The sequence below is a fragment of the Cyprinus carpio genome, chromosome B6 (genome assembly GCF_018340385.1).
Source record: "Cyprinus carpio isolate SPL01 chromosome B6, ASM1834038v1, whole genome shotgun sequence".
Classification (NCBI taxonomy): Eukaryota; Metazoa; Chordata; class Actinopteri; order Cypriniformes; family Cyprinidae; genus Cyprinus; species Cyprinus carpio.
This window is the reverse complement of record NC_056602.1, coordinates 23,272,169-23,296,185: the sequence shown is the minus strand read 5'-3', so window position 1 is coordinate 23,296,185 and position 24,017 is coordinate 23,272,169. Positions and strand designations below refer to the sequence as shown.

Below are 24,017 nucleotides of genomic sequence, written 5' to 3'. Positions count from 1 at the left end.
AAACTGGTGATATATGACCAATTTCTTCCCATAATTAGTTTCACTATACCACTATTACAGGGGGAAAAACTTGTAATTTCCATTAACTCGTGACTTTACCAATGAGCCAAATATGAAAATATTACTTTGTGATCCTTTAGATAGCCTACCAAAACCAACTTTTCGTAATAATATATAAAATATTGATTCCATTGTAATATTTTAGTTATTTTATAAAGAAAAATCAGAAATAAAATAATTAACAAGTTTCTTCATACCAGTTGTAAGACGCTTAAAAACTCAAAAATAAAACTGTGCTACCAAACTCGTTGCACTGAGATGCTTCAAGACTTAAAACTGTTAGGTGATCATTTGATCCCTGAATTTCCATTTTTTGGCTTTTGATATGGTTAAATGTTCATATTGTTTGAGATGGTAAACCATAAGACAAAGTAAAGGCCTTCGGTCATTTCAGTAGCCTATTGAGGTGTCCCAAGTTGAACTTGACTTTTCTCTCCAAACAGCCCAATCCAACGTACACTCCCCGGTGCTGCTGGTGATATATAGCAGAGTCATTCAGTCATCGAGTCACTCTTTCACTACTGCTTTCTCTCCCCTTGACAGGCACACACTCTAATTACGTTCGGCAATCGGAGAGAAGTGTAGTACTATTACTCTATCCGTGCCGATTATTTCTGGCGAGACTTTTAAACCGACGACAGCGGTGATTGGGCGGCGCAGTCACGGGGTCCGCAGTCTCTTCGCCCTGCCTAGAGTCAGTCAGTCAGTCAGGGGAAGGCGAGTCTGCCTGCAAGCGCTTCTCTCTGAGTGGATCCACCAGACGCACACATACACGCTCACACGGACCTTCACACACAATTATTGTTAATTACTGAACCCTTTTCGCTCTTTTGAGAGTCTGTTTTTCCACCATGGGCGACAAAAAGAGCCCGACCAGGTAAGAAAGCGTCAACAGTCGGTAGTTGCCGAGGCGATTTTGGTGTCCGCGCGGCTGTGTTTTTCGCTCGGTGGATATCCCGATGCTTTTCTCGAGGAGCATTTCTCCTTTCTCTCAGAAACAAACGCAGCTATGGCGGCTTTCTCTTCTTCACAGAAGACTCTAAACACGACTCGGTGCCTCTCAGACAAAGAGATTTTCTTCCTAAGGGATACGCCTGGCCTCTTCGGACGCGGTTTTTAATCGAAGTTCGCCGTTAAATGGACGGTTTTTGACATTCAATTTCACGCCGTTCACCGACGCGATATATTTAGCTCGCTGGCTAACGCTAGCAGCCGTGCCAGCGGACACCAATCTAGACCCTTTAAGTGTATTATATCTCTGTTAAGTCCGGTGACTAGGAGCTACGGAGAATAACCGTGGCTAGTTAACTTAGCTGGTTAGCGTGTATTTCCAGTATTTTCCGGTTCTAATAAACCGTCCTCGCACGTCATGGCTCGGATTTTGTCACTTTTCTGTGCCACTTCGGTTACGTTAAACGCACTCGAGACAGTGTAAGGCAAGGTGTATGATGTTAGGGGGCAAATGTGGAAGATGACCTTAATAATTTGGTCTTCTTTTTGTTGTTTAGCCAAAAAGACAAGCCAAACCGACAGCGGACGACGGATTTTGGGACTGTAGTGTGTGCACTTTCAGAAACAGTGCCGAAGCCTTCAAATGCAGCATCTGTGATGTACGGAAGGGCACGTCTACCAGGTATGGGCATTCACGCTGGACTTCTGCAGCATTGCGATCCTGATCTCATCACTAATGCAGCTGATTTCGATGCTTTAAGTTACTTGTTGATTTGCTCTTTAAGATTCATAGAAACGCCAGTCCTCTCATGCAAGTTAAATGTCATTTATTCAGTCTGATGACTGGCACTAGATTGAGTTTGGCAGCCAGCCTGTGCAGTCATTGCAATGGCAGGCAAACTTTCTTTGTCTTGCATTAGCTCGAACACAATTTATAGCTTTGGATTTGCGTGCAAATGCTTTGACTGCAGCTCCGTGGTCATGCATGGTTGCTGCAGTGTTTGCATGTGTGGCTCCAGTCAGATTTTCCATTGAACGTTGTGGCTGGCATCTGTTGGGTTTGTTCAGAGGTGTTTAATGTCTGGGTGTGTTTATATGCTGTCAAGCTATCATAGAGATGTTTGCTGTTTAGATCCAGAACAGGAAACACATTTTCTTGTTTTTTTTTTTTTTTGTATTTTTAATGTGGTTGAAATGATTTAAGGTCAAGGTCAATCAGGTGTCAAAATTATTGTTCTGTCTTCAGGATGTGAGGCTTATGTTGTGACAGGTCTTTAAATGAAACAGTTTCTGCTTGATTTAAGAATTAGAGTAGCATGCTACCCATTTGTAATAGCAGTTTAGCTAAGAGCAGAAAATCAGACGTTAATGTTGTCTTTCTGGTTTGTCTAATTGGATGATTGCATTGCTCTGTCTGTGCTGTTCGGATGGAAGCTGTCACTAACAGGTCTAGGTGTGCTCACGAAGGTTATTTAATAAAGTGGTTCTCATTCTTTGTCCTGGAAGACTGTACATTTTAGAGGTCCACCTTATTTGACCTCTAGTTCAGGATGTCTGGTAGGTTTTTGAAAGCAGCATAGATGCATCCTTGTGCTACCTAAGATATCCCAAAAAAATTACTACTGTTTAACAGTTTAACCATGTGGAACAACTTTATTGATATCTTCAGCACTTTAACGCTACTTGGCTTACAGTTCTCTGCCATTTAAAAAAAAAAAAAAACAAATGTCCTCCTGGCTGGACACTTCAGTATTTCATGAAGAAACTTCCATAGAAGCTTTCCATTGCAAGTTTTTATTTTTATTTTTTTTATGACAATATTCTTCACATTCTTCAAATCACTGTTCACCGAAAGGTTTTGGGAACTCTAAATCGATTCTTTAATGTCATTGCTGTGAAAACCCCCTTTTTTATGAGTGATTGTGTTTTGCATGCTGTATCGCGGGGGAGCATGTTAATAATATTGTAGCTACAGTAAATAGGGGAGACATCCAAAATGTGCAGTGCTGGGGTACTCCAAAACCAGGATTGAGAACCGTTGATTAAATCAACAAATGAATGTTCGGTTTGCCTGAAATGCCATGTGGTCATATTCCTGTAAGCGAGTGTAGCTGTCTACCCTGAGTTACGTATGTTCTACGTATGTCTGTGCTGCGCTGTGTTTGTTATGATGTGTGAACCCGCCAACACTTCTCATCAGCTGACTGATGTGGTGTCTACAGCAATGAGTAATATGCGGCCGCATGCAGTAATCCCCGTGCTCTAACCTTTTCATCTGCTCTTTTACACCCAGTGCTTTCCTGACATTTGGGGGAAAGAAGAGGTGTTGGGAGAAGTTAGACACTCCAAAACGGCGTATTTGTCAATAACGATTAGTTCGTTAATTCCCTTTCGAAACCGAGCACAGCTCATGGATCTGTTTGCAGAAAGCAGGCGTGTACATTTGTGGTAATTACAGGAAATGATGCCATGCATTTTGGAAACCCCTCGTCTCACTCTCGCTGGCAGAAGCCCAGCTCCTATCAGGCTGCTAAATAGAAATCGCACAGTATTGCCGATGAGAGCCGCTCTGTCTCTGTTTGATCTGTGCTGTCAAGCTTTGATGGATGCGATTGTTTGCTGATGTAAGAAGCCTGGCTCCCTTTGTAATGAGGACTAATTAGCCATCTTGTCCACGTTTGATGTATTCCAGTGGTGCACGGGAGGGAGCACGGGGTGCTCACAGAGAAATGCGCTCTCTTACAAGTGTGCAGGGGTTTATGCTCCCATCTCAGCACCTTTTATCTCTGTTCCCCCTCAATGAATGGGTCTTTGTGGTGTGATAACGCATTCCACTCACCAGTTATTTTATCTTTGTTGGTCTTTGGAGTTCAAAGAATGCAGAGACCCCCTGTGCAAGGATGCTTGTAGATTAGCAGTGCATGTTTTTTTTGTTTTTTCGTCATGTAAAGAAGGTCTATTTTAAGTTCCAGGATTTTTGCGGAGCTTAATCTGATTCCTGAGCACTTTGGATTTGGGCTGATCGATTTATTTTTTTATATGGCATGAACTTGGCTCCGGTGGACTTTTAAGATGATTATTAAAGGCAAATTTTAGGGAAAAAAAGTTAATTGAGCATAACAGAGTCTCTTTTGCCCAACTAACTTCCTAACGGACCTCATAAAGGTTTGGATGTCCACTTGTGTACTGGGCAATTTGATGCTCGACAGTGTGCTAATGAAGTGTTGAATGAATTATATGTATGGCTTTCATGCTCATGTATTCGCAACTTGCAGGATTGTATGAGTTGGATGACATCTTTGCTGGAGGGCATGTCTCACAGTTTTTCCCATACAGCAGCTGTACACTTCATAGATTCATTCACTTTGTGTTCCCATGACAGTAGAGGTTATCTAGGGTCATGCTACTGTCAACTCGGCAGAAATTTGTACTGCATCACTGTGGGCTTGTTGCATGGTATGTAAGTAGTTGTTTGGTCTGTATGTTTTTTATGAGGTTGCACTTTTTGAATTTGAGCTAATCTGGACTAAAAAACACTCAAGCCTAAAGAAAAGCCTAAAACAATCTCCTTTCCTCTGAGCCCATCAAAATCAAATGTCGTCGTGCAGCATTCCTTGCAGATCATGTTTTAATATTAAATTGGAATCCTGAGAACAGAAGTGAGGAATGGGACACCTTGTTTCAGTATCAGATTCTGTGGTTTCTGTGTTCCAAGATGCATATCAGTCACCCACAGGTTAGAGGGAAGAATCCATTATGGGATTCTTAAGTTGATTGATGTGCCGGATCAGGGGGAAGTGTCATTTGGCCTTTGCGTTACCTTGATCTTCAACGCTGATGTACTTCTACTTCCCCTAGAGCTCCTTGCCAGGTCCCAGCCAAAGTTTTTTCTCCTTTACAGAAGTGTCCAAGTAATTTTTTCTTCCTTCTTTAGTGTAATTTATACCTAAACCGGCTCTAGTGTGTGTCTAAACGTCCTGCCCCTCACCTCAGCGGCATGTGCTCCGGTTGTTTCGTAAACAATGGGATTGTCTATATTGCTTATCAATTTGAGCCCGATTGAGAGAAATAGGACATAAGTGAAGAGGACCACGCAGAACCTGTGCAAGCGCGGCTCTTAATGGTATGTTTTTTTGTTTGTTGTTGTCTCATACTTTTAGATTTTTTACTTTAATGCTGTTATTTGTAAATGCTACTGCTTCTGTTAGCTTTTAATATGGTTTTATCCTGATTAAAGCTTTAATACAGTACGGCATCCACATACACGTCCATGTATAACGCTTCTCATAGCTATGTGAAAATAAGTGCATAAATGGAACAGTTCATTGTTTGAGCTGAGCTGGTGATCTGAATGAGAGCGAGAGAGATGCAGGGCGACGCGAGGAACAGGATTGAGAACTGCTGCTTTAGAGCATAGATTATGAAACTTGTGAATCCATTAGAATAATTAGAAAACAGAATTGCGATTGATATGTGAATAGATTTTTACGTGCACCCCTAGTTTTCTTCCTCTTCTCTAAAGCAGCGCAGCATGGCCTCATCCCCTTAGTTGCATGTTCCCCGGGACAGAGTTTGTCTTTACTTTTGGGAAGTAACTCGTTGTAGTCCCTATGAGCCGTTTTTGTAGAGATTAAACTGCCAGAATTTTAAAAGACGTTATCTCGGTTTGCATTGAACTTTCAGCGCCTGAATTTTGCTTTTAATGTTTTTTTTATGATCAGAAAGATTAATTACTAACTAACTTTAGTTAGGTGGGTTTGATTTCAATCAACCATTAATTAAGGTTGGTTGATAAAGCATACACAGGACAGAATGTTACAGATATAGATGGTATGCAGTGTGCACCTCACAGAATTGGCTCTCCCAGTGCTTCTACAGCAGCAAGCATACATACTTTTATATTTAAAGGGAATGTGTGTTTACTTCTATGTGCATCACATTCTCAGTAGTTGATCAGTCTCGTGCATATTTACAGAAAACAAGACCTACTGATTGGCTTAGGTTTTTCTGATGTATTATTTCATTTACACTGAATGAGAGTTGCAGAGCTGCCACTTAACGTATTTCTGTTGATTGGCCAGACCAGATCTTTTACTATGGCTTTTTACAGAATCCTTTCATTGAATTTGCACTTAAGATACTATGTTGAAATGAACTGAATCAAAATTGAGTTGTTTTCAACATTCCATGTTCAACGAGTTTCAGTGTTGACAGTCTCTCTCGTGTGTCATATGAAGGTAGGCACATAGAGCAAGCAGGTGGAATATTAAGTATGTCATGGCGCACAAATTCATAGATCTGTTCAGCTGATGTGTTTTCTTTTTTTCCCTGATTTGATGGGAAATTGAGGTTTTAAGTTCCTTGTTCTGCTAGGAATAACATATTGTCTTGACACTTGATTCGTGAAATCAACAAGGATGGCTTAGACTTGGTGTGTGTAATTGATGAAGCAGAGATTTACAATCCAGTAATTTTCTTCGCCATTGCTTGAGTGCAGATTGTTGAGGATAATGAAATTACGTAATTAGGTGGTGCCAACACTGTCAAATTCTCCCATGCATCTACAAACACACTGTGACACACTTTTGCTTATTCACAGTTATCAGCATTTAGACCTGCTTTAAACCACATGTATAAGCTTTTAATCTATACCAGTGTGTTAATTGAGGGTTTAAAACTTCTTAATGAGATTGTAGACATTTAAGCGAATCAGCACAATAGTCACCTTTCACTGATTTTGGGGTTGTTTTAGTTGGATACTGGACTTGGGTAGTTTTATTTTTATAGTGTTGAAATAGAGATGTTGAGTAGTGATATGTTAATATATCAGCAAGGCTGATTTATCACACAGTATCTGACAATTTTGTCATTTGGGATTGGCAGAATCTACCAACAGGTACTGAACATGTTGTTTTAAAATGTTGTAGTCAGCAACTTAGATATTGCATTTCTGCAGTTTTATGTACATCTCATTTGTTGTCATTAAATTGTGTTGTATGAAGTCAGATCCAAAAGTCTGAGACTATTAAAATGCATCTATTTTTAATAGGTGTAGTTATCATTTTTTGTATTTAAATTGTGTTGTATGTGTTTAGATTTTAATGTCTGAGGATTCTCATTTTTCGGAAACAGTAACGATTCTTAAAACGGTAGAGTTTATTAGTATAGGCGGTTTTCGATTTGTCTAGATGGTTTTTGTGCTTTGGTACTTTTAATATGAAACAAAGTCTCAGATTTCAAATGCTGTCCATTGTATTGCAGTATTAAAAAAAACAATGCCATTTTGGTGCTGTGTAATGTGCTGTAGCGCCTCAGTTCAACAGTGCGAGGCACACGTGAACTGATCATCTCCTCCACATTAATACCAGTTTCAGCACAAAATAAACATTATTTATCATCCGAAGGTAAGTTAAAAGAAAGAGTACAACTTTACAATCCGTATCCTGTCTTATGTAATTGCTCAATCAGTGTTTCAGCTGTGCAAAAACATCAATATAACAGCTTGTAAACAATGTCACGTAACGTCAGATTTACCGCAGGAAAAAAAAACATATTCGGTGAACACAAACTCATTAGTGGGCTAGAAAAACAAACTGTACAGAGGGGCATTTTGCTAAATATATGCACCATATAATTAGGGCTGGTTGATTTTCCCGATTTTGATTAATTCAAATTTATTGTTTTGCCACAATGTAATTTTTAGAAATTGATTTTGATTTTGAATAGAAATATTACCAAATGTTAGAATTAGACAGTGACGATATGCCGGCAATAACAGTAAAGAGAACTTTTCAAAGAATGATTCAACCGAATGTCGGCACGCGTAATTAACCGCTCAGTTGTGACGTGCTCTGTGAAGGACCATAAATTTAGTGCTAGGCATCATTCACACAGTGCTTTTGTTTTGACAATGATACGACGGAGGCAGTGGAATAGGTAAAACATGCAAGAAGATGGGAGTGAACTTTTAATGTACTGAACAATACTGTCATTATGCGAAGTGTGAAAACATAAAGAAGATGGGAGTGAACTTTTAACTTGTGCGAAGTGTTTTTAGAATGGCTTTTCATGCATAAGACATTGAAAGGGACGCAAGCGCAACAGTCAAACACATCCATATTTACACTAGTGTATGTCTTTTTTTTTGTGTTTTCTTTGTGGTGACAGGCTGAAAGCTGCGGTTGTTTTTTTAAAGAACATTTATAGTTATTAAAAGTATACGTGTTATACCTTAAGTCATTTTGAATTTGAATTACCTTGACTTTTGAGATTTTCTAAAATAATTTTCCTCATATTATTTCTGAACACATAATATGTATAAGACAAATTTGTACAATATGTAGTTGTAGTTTTTGCATCTTTTCTGCAAAGATATTTATTCCAAGTGATTTGTTTAACATTTACATCATGTTGACAACTTCATGTGTGCTGCACTCTGAATAGAATTTTCTTTAACTAGAGGGTTAATAAAGAAAAAGTAACTTGAATCATGTTGTAGTTACATTTTCAATTTGTTTTTAGTGACAGCAGCACTTCACAAACTTGTACAGAACCTGATGATCAAATTCTCATTTGTTTTACATATTATTTGATTTATACTTTTAAATGGGTTTGAAGAATCCCAGCTTTTCAGTGTATTTTTAGACTTTTTCGACCCCACTGAACACCATCCTCCCTGCCCTGGTGATAGGTTGACGCTTAGTATTGAGTTTGAACCAAATGTGTATATTTGTATTGGTTGACGCTTATCTAATCGCGATTACAATTATGGATGCCACAATTACGTAATCGTTCAAAGCGGCAATTAATCGTTCAAAGTCCACTTATGCTTTTTATTCTGCACACTTAAGATATGTTTTTTTCTTTCTACATGTTATCTTAAGGGTCTTTCCATTGTTTTAGTTTTAGTATAACATTATAATACCATTCATATTTTTACAACGGTTGTTTTTTTTTTATATTTTAAAGAAACCAATCCGATGTATATTTGACATTTGAGGCTTATTACTATAGAAATGCACTAAAGGTTTTTCAGTAGTAGGTTTTCAGCTTTTCTGTTTTTTTTCATATAAAAATCATGGCATGCAGTTGCATCAGAACAATGGTAAAGAAAAATAAACATCATTCAATGTAAAATGTGATAATCGTAATTAATAATCGCAATTACAATTTCAAGGGAATAATCGACAATATTTTTGATTTTTGTCATAATCGTGCAGCCCTATGAATGTGTGTGTGTTTGGGTGGGCTGAAATTGGCCTGAAAGTGATTTAGCAACAGAGAAATTGCTGGCCGTGTGATTCTGAAGGGAGGCAGATGACAAGGCACCAGGGAGGAGATAAAAAAAGGGACCAAAAGAATAGAGAGAGTGAATGAATGCAAGAGCGCGAGCAAGCAAGTGTGCGTGTTGTACGTGTGTGCGCTGTGAGGAGGGGGTTGTGGGCCACTGCATGCTGAGTTTGATGGACGGCTCTGTTGGGATGTGCTCACTCAGCCAAGAGCCTCTCAGAGGGAAGGCAGAATGGAGCACATCATTACCCAGCACAGGGAAGCACTGGGCTCACCCTCCTTCAACTCTCGCTGTCCTCCTCCTCCTCCTCACCCGCCGCATGTCATTCAGTCAGTGGAGCAGAGGAGGCTGCCGTTCGCCTGACTCATGCATATATCACGTAACCACAGTCAGTGACGTTCGGTGACCACACTTACTCCGCTAACTGAGTAGAAACTGAAGCCGTTACGATTGAGGGACTCTGCCTCGCTGTAGTCTGCAGCACCGAGTGCTGATGAAGGTAAGGCAGACAATGGAAGCCAACGTGACTGACAGCTACTTTCGATATGAGCTGGAATCTGTTCTTGCCGGAGGAAATATAAAGCCATTACTATCTGCAGCTCTGCTTGTATATAGATGTTAGCGCTAAGAGGATTAGTCAGCTTACTTTATTGCTTGCTGATGTGTTTTTCTATGACATATTGAAATTCTTCAGAGCAGTAAGGGCATGGATTCGCAGATAACATATGAAGGTGATGGGTGAGGGAAACATCTTTTCAGTGAACTCTTCATGTGAAGGTTTTATTTTACAACAGCAGGCCTATTGGAAAAAGCCTGCAATATATCAAATCAAGCAACATCAACAAATGCTGCTAGAACCATTTTTTTAAATTCATTGTAAAACACTTTGATTTCAATTTTTTTTTGACAACTAGCCTCCAAATAGTCTGTTGTTTTAATATTTTATTAAAATTTATTCAGAATGGTCTTTAAATTACACTATTTATATTTTCTCTAATGCAGTCACTTTTTTTAAGTGTATCTTCAGTGTTCAAATACTTTGTAGGCCCACAGCCTCCAGATAGTTAAGTGTGGGAGTACATCAGTATTGAAACTTTTCTCTCAGTGCAAAAGTGAATCACAAAGGACCAGTTCAGTGACAAGATGTGGTTTTCTATTTGAGCGCTTAACAAAAAGTGCTTCATTGTTGCATTTCTCCTTGTTAGTTTAACAGACCAGGCCAGTCTAGACATAAATATTCAATAAATTGTTGTGTTGAATAGGGTGCATATTGCACAGCCTTTAGCTTATTCATACTGTTTTGAAAAATGACCTGTAATCATACAGGTCAGAGGCAAAGGCAACACTCAAGGTTGTGTGAATCGGATAGAAAAGGGATCACTCTTTCAGGTCGTCATGTGAAAAGCAACATGGCAAGCTTCTGCTGATAGATGGATCCTTATGTGTGCTAAACACAAACACTACACCTGGTTTGCTGTCTGAATGATGAGGGGAATAGAGCGGTTTCATTTGGTGAAAGGTCAGACAACACAGGAAGCCTTCTCTTGGATGGATCAAAACAAGAAAGAGATGTAAAGAGAAAAAGAAGCATTCTTTTTATCGCTTCCTTTTTGCTAGTTATAGACAGGCCCACACAGAGTTTGTGCTTGATTTCCAAATCCAAAATGCCAGTCATATTTCTTTTTTTTATGACACTCGAGGAACAAATACGTTGTTTGTGTTGTTATTTTTCTTGTATTTTTTTTTTCTTGTAATGAATTTGAATTTTTTTGTCCAATTTAATTAATTTTTTTGTTCATTTAATGTCTATTAAACAGTCTGTGACATTTGTGTTTTTAAACATTAAGAAATGTTGCTAATGTATAAAATGAATAGAAAACTAAATAATTCATGCATTCAATGGTTTGACCTCCTGAGGGTGATACTCAATAATTTTCTGTTTTCTCCTACTTAAAAAAGCGCAAAAAAGCAGAACAAAAAGAAAGGAAAGAAAGAAAAAAGCCAGCAGATTGCATTTAGGCCACTAGTTGGTGTTTTTATTTTATTTATTATTCTACATTATCACTCGTGCTAAATGGGTTTTCACATTGCATTTCACATCCATGTCTAGAGAGCAGTTAGATATCATGGTTAGAGTTTTCACTACAGCTGAGATCTTCTCCCCAGAGAGCAATTTCCTCAGGGAAGAGAGAGGGCAGAGTCCCTCCAGAAGGTGGAGATGAATGTTTAATGTCCTCCACCCAGTAAAGAGCGACAGCACAGGAACCCAGGGCCTGTTCTCTAGGTGCTCTCTCTTCGCTATCTCCATTCTGTACAGCAGGCACAAAGCCACTAATCGCTTCGTAGAATGGCTTATGGAAGCCCGGTCCCAGAGCTTGTTCAGCACGCGCACACATGGCAACTTCATCATCCCCCACCAGTCAAACGCTTAATGCTGCTATGCCAGAGGATCAAGGCGCTCCGCGAACTGCCACTGCACATAACTGTCGTGTTTGCCGTGATGTAAGAGGCGAGTGATGTTAAATCTAGTGGAGATTCTCACAAATGCTGTCAGGAAATGTCTTAAAAAATCTAGTGTGTTTTTAGGACAAATTTGAGTGCTTTGCATTGCTTTTTTTACGTTCAGAGTCCTCCATATGAGCTTAATTAAATCTGTAGGCTCAGTACAAAGTCTGGATTCAGTTTAACTAGGCTTGTCCTTTAAATGACAACAGATTACTTTTTAGATTGCAGTCTGCCTATAAAAGTGCAGCCTTGTAGTCCAGTACCATGCATAAGTAGCAGATATGTGTCCCATTGACCTGATTTTCCTCTCTCCAGGCCACTTTGTGCCCTCATAGCATGCAAGAGTCAATGACCATGATGGCCTGTTTATGCTGCACTTGAAATGGAGAGCTGTGTTAATTGAGCGCTTTTTTGTAGCCTCTCTTCATTGGAGTGTTCTCTCGTTCTGTCTTTGCCTCTACAAGCAATCTGTTTCATTTAACGCTGTCGTAATTTACTGCACCACTAACATTTGTGTAACTGAAGCCTAGACCGGAGTCTTGTGGAAATGCCAACCACTCCAGGAATTAAAGAGCCTCCATGTGTGGTGTTATTAATTACAGCGCATCAGTTTAAAGTGACACATGCCACTGTGGGGGTCTTTTCAGACCAAGGCTTGTTTTCAGGCAATCTTACATTTAGAAAATGACCAGTTGTTTATTTGAATTTTGTTTAATTTGTGTAATGTAATGGAAAAACAATATGATTACATTCAAGTAACTTTCTTTAATATATAGCAGAAAAAGTGCATTAGCCAATTGCAACAAAGCCCTTTAAGCTAAGAAAACCCTTCGTGATAACCTTTAGTTTTAAATTAAACAAATTCTCTTAGCCTAAGGGGTTGGTTGCAGCTGGGCCCAGATCTTTGCAATGTGACTGTTGGATCTTGAAGTTTGTGAAGGGTTTCTTATTTTTAATGATCCATGCATTTTCAATTGGTTTAATCTGAGGTTTTCCTTTTGCTCATGTTGGTTTCTGTCCAGCAAGGGATTGTTGAGCACTAGGACTGTGTTTGGAATGGAATACTAGCATCATACTTGCTGTTTACAGCACAGTAAAAGTAGTAATAGTATGCTGGAACACATTGCATATTTAATTCATCAAGTGGCATTCATTTAGCTTCTGGAGGTAAATATGAATATTTCACGTTTTTAATCCATTTTTGCATAAATTCTTAGGTTTAGAGCCAGATTAAATGAGATGTTGTAGAGTAAATCATGATTTATGTTTCTTCCAATTTATTGGTCAAACTTTAAATGGAAGGACAAGTCAAGTGCATTGCATTGTGAGATACAGTGTTCTATATTGTACTGCAGATTTGGTCAAATGTAGGTCAACCGGATGTTCTATGCATAAAGAAAATGTACTATACACAGTAAACATACTACGTACTGCAGAAGCATCATTTAATTTGCTGCAAATGAAAATAAGCCTGTGAGGAAGAGAGATACAGTCCATTGAGTAGTTTGGAATATTTGTCTTAATGTAATTTTTCCAGTACGTGTTTTCTAAACGATGGACATCGAAGCATACAAAAGTGCATTGTCCCTTACGGCCTAATTTTCATTTAAGCCAAATTAAATGTGGCATATGCCCTGACTAATCCATAGTAAGAGTAGTATGGTTTTCCAAAACAACCACAATGACCTCTCTCATCCAGCTTTATTCAGGTTTCCCTCGACTTGGCAACGTCTGTTCGCCAATGTGAGTTTGGTCAGTGTCCATCTCAAACTGTGTGCCGTTCCACTTTTCCCACTGGAGTGATGCCACCTGTGTTCATACACGAGTCCCAGTCAACAGGGCGAGGTTGTGATGAGGCGGTCATGTGTCAATCAGTAAATAATGCATTGTGTGGTTTTTGTCGTGCTCGGGGAGTGTTGACAGCAGTCCTGACATGCCAGTGAGCTCTCGTGGCTGAGTTACAGCTGGCACTGATTCATAGCTCAAATGATCAGCCTGTTTCTGTCTTGCTGTACTGCTCCTGATACAAATCTCCCCGCGTGGCAGGAGATCCACTGAGGGGAGGTTAATCAAATCAATCACAGGCCTGTCCGGCACTAGACTCCTAGGCTAACCTCAAGTTGGAAAGGATTTCTGGATCCCCCTCAGGAGGTGAACTAAGCCAAGTACCTTTTAAGTGGAGAATTGTGCACTTTTGACTTTTCCCTGGTCTGGATTAGAGCGAATTCCCCAGTGCTCAAGGTACTACAGGTGATGGACTGAACGATGCAACTGCCCTTGGCTTTCAGTACTGGTGTGTGATGAACTGATTGTTCTCATAAACCTTAGTCAGGGTAACGCCATATTTATTTTTGACAGGAATGAAAATGAGACCTGAAGGATAGAAGTATAGTGCGTACTGTTGTTTGACAGTTACGCTGATGAAACGTATAAAAAAAAAAAATTAAAAAAAAAACTTTCAAGAGACAAAAGTTTTAAAAGTTGTGAAAATTGCACTATTTAGGACCTTTTATACAGTAAATATTGTAGGTCACAAACTAATTTTCATTCGGAGACAAAAGTTTTAAAAGTTGTGAAAATTGCACTATTTAGGGTATTTTATATATTATTTGGATCTATACAGTTGTATCCAATCTGATTAGGATCTATACTTTTGTAAACCTGTACCACAATGTGTGAAAAACCCTTAAAAACAAATACGTTTTGTCAAATTTTATTCTTAATTGTAATAATGTTTGTTGTTGTTTTTATATTGATTATTTATATTTTGTAACTGTGTTGATGTTGTAATTTTTCTTTGTAATTTTGATAAATTTGTTGTTAATTTTTTAATAATTTACTTTGTAAGTCAGCGGATGGCGGGCGGGTGCTTTGAAATTTGCTCAAAAAATAATGAGTTTTTGTGATGTGGTATAATGAAATATACCCCAACACTATATACTTTATTACTGAGGTGCCGGAACTAAAAAATGTATTTTATATACGATTTATTATTTTTTTGTTATAGTTTTGATAAAAGTTGCGGTTAGGTATATATTAGTTTTGCTAAAAGTACCAGCCATGTTGTTTTTAGGTACTGTGTTTTTTTGAATAAATTTGCTGAACAGTGCTGAATGGTGATATGTTGGCGGGAAATTTAGCGTTTTAAAATTTAAATTGACCGTTTTAAAATTTCAGTACTGAATGGTATCGCAGTCGGTACTTTTGACAACACTATTATATATCACTCTTTTTACCATTAATGAAGGCAATAAGCCATAAGAAGCTATGCATTACAGTAATTTTTATCATGGTAAAGATTATTTAAGACATTAAAGCCATGGAAAAATCACTTTAATGCATGACCTCTCATGAATTAATCCTCTATTACCTCTCATGGCATGGCTCTGGACTTGAAATGTTGCCTGTATAACATTCGTTTAACTTTGTATATTTTCACTTTTTTCAATTGTTTACTTTTCTTCGGTTATTCTGCAGTGTGTTAGTTCCTGATCTTTGTTTTTCTTGCCTTGACCAGCACAGACCCAATGCACACTATTCCCACATGCTCTAAAAGATGCTCTCCAGTATCCTTTGCCAGCAGGCCCTGAAGCTCATCTAGATTCCTCACTGAGGTTGTATTGATTGGAGTTCTGCTGGCCTCTTGAACATGATTCCCTATTATGAGGAATTGATTGGCTTCTCATTGGCTGCTCTCTGTGAGAAAAGCAACTGTATCCTATCAGACATAGGGAGTGAAAGAACCATTGCTATCTAAGTGCCACAGGTTTTCTTAAAATCTCCGATAGACAGCTGTTTTATTTTATCTAATGGTTTGAAGGGCATCAACAGAACCAACGGGTCACTAGATCACTAGAGCTGCTTCTGTCAGTACTTCAATATTGTATACTGACTTGTTTATTATTCTATAACCACTTACACTTCTAACCAGGCACAGCATGACATGATTCTAGTGACAACCTGTTGCGACAAAGGCTGTGCAGACTAATCTTTCTATGTCATTGCTTTCTGAAATTTGACATAAGTCTTATTAAGTGGTTAAGTCCATACAATGTTACAGCGCAAAGCATTGGCTGAGCATGTTTGTGCACTTACGTAGAGTATGTATCTGGCCTCAATTTTTTATTCATAGTTTTGGAAATCTAACCACAATGTAAACACCTAAACATTCACAACTGTGATTGATCTAAAATATTGAGGTGAAGAGGACTTCCAAGTCTAAATGTTTAGACAAAGCAAAAAAACACTTGTGGGCTTCGGCTCTTCCCTCATGATCAGTCGAAATTCTTTGTTACCCCCAGCTGCTGCCAGATGTTGGCCATTATGCTTGAGGAACGTGAGCTGGCTCAGGCTGCATGGTGCTCTGTCTCAGATCTCAGACACAGCCCCTCGGCTTTTAATTAACTCAACACCGCGCAGAGGAGAGAGAGCCTCCAGTGTGCAGTCTTTCCACTGTTACAGAATGTGTGTGTGTGAGCATAGAAGCGCAAGAAAGGTTTCCTCAGCTACATAGATACTATGCATTAGTAAAGAATAGTGGTTACCAGGGAATCACAAAATTCACTGTTCGGGTCATATTGTGGGTCTTGATCATTTTTCATTTTTAACTGCTTGTTACTTAAAGCATACTTTAAGTACTTCTTAAATGCATGATGCATGAAAACTAGTAGCCTAACTAAGAAAGTTCAAACAAGATTAAATGCAAGTGAACAGTCAGTGTAAAAAAAAAAAAAAACACATCCTTACACAAATTACAAGTATAGATAAACCCAAAGTTACACATAAAATAAGGTCTCAGACAATAAGGTCCCTTTAAGACCTGATGGACAAATCCAATATAATGATACACATCCAAATTCTGAGCTGCTATTGTTCACTTAATACATAACCATCTGCGTTTGAGAATGATTGCCGAGATGAGTATTTTGGCAAAATTTTATGTGTGTAAACACATAAACATGTCTGTCTGAAATGCGCCTATGTGTGCACAGAATAAAAATGAGTAATGTGTAAATTGGCCAGACGAAATGCATGCAAATAATAAACTATAACTATGATGTTATTTTGCAATAAATCCGCAAATCACATGCATGCTAAACAGTGGGTCCTGGTCCATACAGATCAACTGTGATCCATTCAACCCCTAGTAAAGAAGTTCATTTTCATATTAATAAATCACTTCGTACCTGGTAACATTTTATCCTGGTGTATTTATGATGCACGTGAGAATAGGTGAATATTGTGCAGTTTCTTTTAGCCTTGGTTTTAGGTTTGCATTTTTGTGATCACTGTTCTCTCACACAGGAAAAAAAATAAATTGAAAACAATTTACACTCAGAAATTGCTAGTAAAATAATTACGAAGAAAGGGCAAGTAACACATTCAGTTAAATATGATATTTTGAAGTAGAAAACCTGAAATAGGATTTTCTTCTAAAACACTGCCATAAACATTGTTTTTTTTTCTCTCAACTTAAATACAATGTGTGTTGTGAAAACAGCAAGTTTGAACTTTCAAAGGCATAAAGGAAATCTGAGAGTAAGTAAATACCTTATAAATATATGATTTCAGCAAATAGCTTATAGTTGGGTCTTTTCATCATTGCTTCATAACACTTGTAATCAAGACTTTTTATTGCTTTTTTTGGACAGCCCTTGACTGTAAAGAGCTAATATAAAAAATAATAATGTTTTTAACCTTTTTGAGTATACTTTTCCCTTTCTTTGCAAGTTTTGATGCAGGGGACTACCAGATTGAAAACCGCTTTCTATCCGGTTTGTGGCAAATGAGGCCAAGCCTTCTAGCTAATCTGATTAGTCCCTATGACAATGACATGCTGCAAATGTCCCACCCTATGATCCTCACAGTCATTTATTAAAGGAGTAGAGTAATGAGATTACACATTCAGCAGACCCACACAGCTGGCGATGGGCCGTCATCACATTCAGGAGACCAGTGAAAGGGTTTTAGTCACTTAAATGCCTGCGGAGGGCTTTATCTGGCTAGGTATGTCTTAATGTCTTCACCACAATCCACAGAATCTGTGCTTGAAAATGATTTTGTGTAAACACTGGCTGAGGGGGATTACATGCGGACGTGCATTTTTATCCAGTGAGTGGTGTTTGATAAAAGAGTTATGCATACTTGAAATTAGATTTTGAATGATTCTTTAACCAAGTAAGTTGGTCTGACATAGTTTTTGCTACATGAACAGTACCTTAATTGAACCTGATGGTAGTTTTTCAAAAACAAAAATACATGTTTGAGCTGTAGATGTCTAACCTTTTCCAGTTGTTTAGTGATTATTCATCTCTTCTAGATGAATGAGTTTCTGGTTAAATGTTGCTAACCTAATTTAAGTTTGCTTAAAATAAACTGTCATTCTCTTTCAGACTGTTTAATGGTTTTACAAATAAAAATGTTTTGTTGACATGGATAATTTGAAGTGACGTAGCTGTACTTTCAGAAAAGTGTGTATTTTAGATTTCTGCTGAAGCTGTATTTTACTGTAAATGCAATGGTTTGTTAAACCTAAAACATACATTGAAAATGATACATTACATTACTTCAGGCTTTAGATATTGAACTTGTATTTGTCTATAAACTCCAGGCTCAGCAGTTAAGTGAAGAGTTTTCGGCGGAGTTAGTGCCGCTCTTATACTCACTATCAACTCTGTTCGGCCCACAGGAAACCCCGGATAAACTCCCAGCTGGTGGCACAGCAGGTGGCCCAGCAGTACGCCATTCCTCCTCCCCCAAAGAAAGAGAAGAAGGAAAAGCCAGAGAGGCCTGAGAAAGATCGAGCCGAGGGGGAGCGTCCCGACAGAAATCCACATGACACCGAACACACGGACAAGGACAAGAGTGAGAAGGAGCAACCTGACAAAGAGAAGAAGGACAGAGAGAAGGAAATCACCCCAGCCATCATCAAGAAACCCAACAGCAAAAAGAGCAAGTACGTTAGTCACCAATAAGAATGTTAGAAACTTCTGACTTTCTGCTTTTTGGAACGAGTAACCAAAAAAGTGTCTCTTCACAGACCCAAGTTAGACAGCCATCAGAGCCCACCCAGTGAACGAAACAGCATTCAATCTGGCAAATCCACAACCAAGACCAAGAACTCCCACATCTCCAGGTATCTCACCTTTATCTTTGCATTTCATCACTTTTTTTTTTTTTTTTTTTTTTTGAAGTGTTGACAGGATCATATAGCAACAAAGCATGAGTGGAGAGGAGCCACAGCAGCTCACTATTTCCTTCTCACTGTTGAGAAACCCTGATCAAAATCTGTGACCAGTTACCTCTCCACTGTAAAGGTTTTTTTGTTTGTTTGTTTGTTTGTTTTTTTGTGTGTGTGCTGCTGAACACACATATGTATAAAATGAAATCATGTTTGTGAAATTCCCATCAAGTTGTATTGAGGCTGTTCTTGGCTAATGTTGTAAAAAGGCTGGTATGGTAAATTAATATTTTCTTTTTCCTTATTTACTCCATCATTCACTTTTTCTTTTGCTCACTTGTTCTTTCACTCTCTCTTCCTTCCTTTCTTCTTAATACCCACATACCGACTTGCCCACCAGTCCATCTAAATTCCATTACTTTTTACACATTCCTGCTGTCTACTAATAGTATATCAATTTAGTTTGACATACACTACTGTCCAAAGGTTTGTCGTCCGTACATTTTTTTTTTTCTTAAATTAATACTTTTATTCAACAAGAACACCTTAATTTGATCAGAAGTCAAAGTAAAGGCATGTATAATTTTACAAAGAATTTATTTTTCAAAACTTCAGAATTTTCTATTTATCAAAGAATACTGACAAAATATTAAGCAGCATAACTATTTTCATTATTGATAATATACAAATTAACATATTAGAATAATTTCCGAAGGATCATTTGATGAAATTTACCAATCCCAAACTTTTGAATGGGGGTGTGTTAATATTGACCTGTTAACGATTAATCCTTTTTGACTTTTCATTGTTCATTTCGGCTCCCCTGCTACACAGGGCTCCAGACTGCAATTGAATGATCGCATTTTGCACAAGTTTGCCAGTATGAATTTTGTTAGAGAAAATCAAAATTTTGAGGGTGCTGATCAGATGCTGGTACCCAGCTCTCATACTCTGGAAAGATGAAGACACTTCTTTTAGCACTAGTCACTTTCATACAGTCACATAAAGATGCTTAATGCTGTCACTTAAAAGCCAAAATAATGGTAGTGTAATAATGTCTGGCTTGAGAATGTGTTGTAAGTCACACTGACAGTGAACAAAGCTGGCAGACAGCAGTGACGGATGTCACTGTAGAAAGTGCTCTGATTCACAAATGCCTCTCTCTCTCTGTCTGTGTCTGTCTCTTTCTCTCTGAATGAGTGAGTCGTGGGCTGATCTCAATTGAGCAGCACAGTTTTACTCCCACATACGCCCTGTTGGCTGCCGTCCCACCATTCTGTTTCTGTCTGCTTCTGCCAGCAGAGCTCATTGTGTCACATTGTCTTGGAGGCATACTAACAACTGAGGCTAATGCCAATCAATGAGATTTAGCTTTGTGCTTTTGCCATGCACACAACCCTGGAAACATGTCTCAGTTTTTTGAAAGATTTAGTAGTGGGCTTATTGTGTAAATGTGTAAAAGTTTTGGTGATGTTTAACTTTTGAAATGTGTGCTGTTGAGTGTCAATCTGGCTGATCTCTGTTAGTCTTTGCATGCTTGCTTGGTTTCTGATGTTTGGAAAATGTGAACCTGACCTTATTTTCTCAAAATCATCTTTTCATCTCAAATTTCTGAATACCAAGCAGTGTTTTGGGAATGTTACTCCTAAGTGTTAGCGCTAATGAAGTTACTTGATTTTGTTGTTACTTACTGTAGGTTAGTTACTTTTGTCTTTTGTGTTAAAGGCTGTGTGGGTGGACTGTTTTTACGCTGGACTAGTGTTTGTCCCCTAAACATGGTTTGCATGCAACGCCCATATCCCTGTCCTTTTCTGCATTTAAATCAAAATCATGCAAATACTGTGGAAGGTGAAATGCAGGACTTGCCCCCATTGTCTAACCATAGAAACATCATTGTTTGTAATGGATGGGCCCAGAGAGAATCTGTAATGGTTTTTTTCCCCCCACTATTTTTTTCACTGGTTTATGTAATCTTATAAAATAATTTTTCATTTTTAATATTTTTTTTAACTAACTTTTTTTTTTTTTTTTTTTTTAATAATTTAAGAATTCAAAAATACACATGTAATTTTTGCTAATTTAGAAATTTAAAAATGTATTTAAAATATTTGAAAATGTCATTTATTCCTGTGATTGCAATACTGAAATTTCAGAATGTTACTTAAGTCTTTTATTCATTTGAAATCATTCTAATATGCTGATTTGGTGCTCAAGAAATATAATTTTTCTTATTGTGATTATCATTGTTAACGGTTGTGCTGCTCAATACTTTTATGGAAACCATGATAAATAGAATTTTGCATGCATGAATACTTTCATGACTAGAACGGTCAAAACAATAGTATTTGTTTGAAAAAATTATAAAAATTGTAATTATAAATCTTAAAAATCTTCAGTATCATTATAAATGCCTTTACTGTCACTTTTGATTACTTTAATGCATCCTTGCTGAATAAACGTGGTAATTTCTTTCTTTCAGAAAAAAAGAAAAAATCTCACTGATCCCAAACTTTGATTGGCGGTGTATAGCCCACATCATTTTTAATATATAAATAAATCACATTTTCATAATTCACCTGCCTTACCTGGTTTAATAAATTTGATAATAAAATTGCACAGAATAAACATGAAACATGAATTGTATCTTCATTTGAAAAATTAAAGTCATGAATATACAGCTGTTACTTTGCTATCTTTACATCCAAAAAGTGATTTAAATTGCGTTCTTTGTAGCATTACCCTCTTTAATATTTCTCTCTGTCTCCAATCTGCAGGCCCAAGCTGAAGAACATTGACAGGAGCACAGCCCAGCAGCTGGCCATCACAGTGGGGAACGTCACAGTGATCATAACAGACTTTAAGGAGAAGACCCGCACCTCCTCCACCTCGTCCTCCACAGTGACCTCGAGCGCCGGCTCTGAAAAGCAGCACCAGAGCTCTGGCTCCGAGAGCATGGACAAGGGCTCATCCCGTGCGTCGACACCAAAGGGAGACCTCTCGGTCGGGCACGATGAGTCATTCTGAGCACCACGGACGCTGTCGAGACAGCAGGGATGTACTTTGCCTCCATTTCCCCTCACCTTGCCCTGAGCCAACTCATATTCATTTCTGTCACTGAAAGAGGAAGATACATTCCTCTTACCCACACACACTCAACATACCTACACATACATTTGTGTAAATGGTGCATCCATGGTGGACCATGGATTTGGGCCGCTGGGCAAACTATCCCTAATTTCCCTTCCTGGAGACATCCCACTCTTGTATGTATTGTTTTATATTTGTATGTGGATGTGCAGCTGAATCAACATTTTTGTTTTGTTAAAAATATATAAATATATATGTAAATGTGCGCTGTGCACAGTAACCACCGACATTTTAACTATTTCGAACCATTACTGCTCTTATTTATGTTTCATCTTTTTACTTTTAGAGTTTTTTTTTTTTTTTTTTTTTTTTTTGGTCAAAGGTTTTTTCAGCAAAATAGCTCAAGCCGACGGCTCCCCTTTAGTGTTGAAACGATTTTTCCGGCGATTCCTGAGAAACTTCTCACAATGGTGCTAGCTACACTGTGAAATGGTTTCAGTCCTCAGACTGACGTTCACACCATAGAAACAGATCCCTCTGCTCCTGAAAACAATGGAAATATTTGTATCCTGGTGTCAGGGTGCATTCTTCTGTTGCTTTGTTTTGGGATTTTTTTCCATTTTGCGAAACTGATCTGAACATTTGTGCACTGGGGGTCCCAAGATCTGGTTTCGTCAACATACTAAACGGATGAGGTTTTACACCTGTTGCGTTATGGAGAAGACAGCTGGGATTCACAAACTGCAAGAAGACATTGCGAGCATGATGTGTGAGCTTTGGATTTGATCATTCGGAGATGAACTGAGCTTTCTTAACGCTCACTTGGCTAAATGTCTGGTTTTGCAATTGTATTCAGAACATTTTGTTCGACAGCTTTTGTTGTCCTTCATGGTCTACATATGATGTATTGTAAAAACACTAAAAGGGTTTGACGTCTCAAAGGTCCATAGGCCTTTAAAGTTGAAGAACTACTTCTGCATTTTCTAGTTATTTTTGATCGAAAGGAACAGATTTTAATCTTGGGGCTTTACTCAGCCTTGTTTTAATCTGAAGACAGACTTGTGACATTTTCCCATTATTTTTAGAAACCTAGATGATGTTGAGCAGTGCAGTATTTACTAAAACAGTCCCAGCGCTAGAAATAAGAGACATTGTGCTGAACACGAACTTTCGCTGAATGCATGGGAACTCTTGCAAGCATTCAGCACTAACATTTTTAAATTTGTTTACTTTAGTGTCACGAAAAAAAAACGCGAGCATGATTTCCCACAATATTCCCGCTCCCCATTAACTCAAGATGTCTAGCTGGCGGTCCTACAATTCTCAAAGTCAGCATATCTTCCCTTTGAACTGTATTAAACCTGTACAAAGTATGTGTATATGATATGAGTTTTATTTATTGAAGGACCAAAGGAATTTGATATTGATGACATGCTAGGCAAATGAATAATTCAAAATGTAATTACCATATGTGTGCTATAACGTTTTAATAAAGTCTAATATAATCCATTTCAAATGTGTAATTCTTGTCCTCTTGATATATGCAGAAGATTTGTATACTTGTAAATTCATAGACATTCAATCTGTAAAGACAACACTGACTTTTGTCACTGTACTGCGTGTTCATTCTGGAATGGCATAGAATTATTACAGTGAACTCAAATCAAGCTGTTTTCCCATCTGCAAATACTTTGTATGTTTTGAAATGAAGAGATAAATGGACATTTTGATCCACTGGCAACTTTGATGCTTTGAATAGGTTACTGCTTTTGTTAACAACCTTTGATTTTCACTTCATTAGCAGGAGTAGACAGATTAAAGCATCATGTATAAATGAAGACTTCACTGGGTTGTTTTGCAAGGGTAACCTTGTGTCTTGATTGTATATATATATATATATATTTGTGATGTTAACCAACCAAACCGGTATTGTTGGATATAAAG

General features: G+C 38.1%; 1 protein-coding gene across 1 annotated transcript; it reads left to right on the top strand.

Moving 5' to 3' along the window:
- The first annotated feature begins 582 nt into the window (after nt 1–582).
- On the top strand, nt 583–23,582 carry LOC109090996 (RING1 and YY1-binding protein B-like). The gene is made up of 5 exons (XM_042726363.1): nt 583–937; nt 1,568–1,693; nt 18,495–18,761; nt 18,846–18,941; nt 21,761–23,582. The coding sequence occupies exons 1-5, from the start codon at nt 912–914 to the stop codon at nt 22,008–22,010; spliced, it is 765 nt and encodes a 254-aa protein (XP_042582297.1). The 5' UTR covers nt 583–911; the 3' UTR covers nt 22,011–23,582.
- The last annotated feature ends 435 nt before the right edge of the window (nt 23,583–24,017 follow it).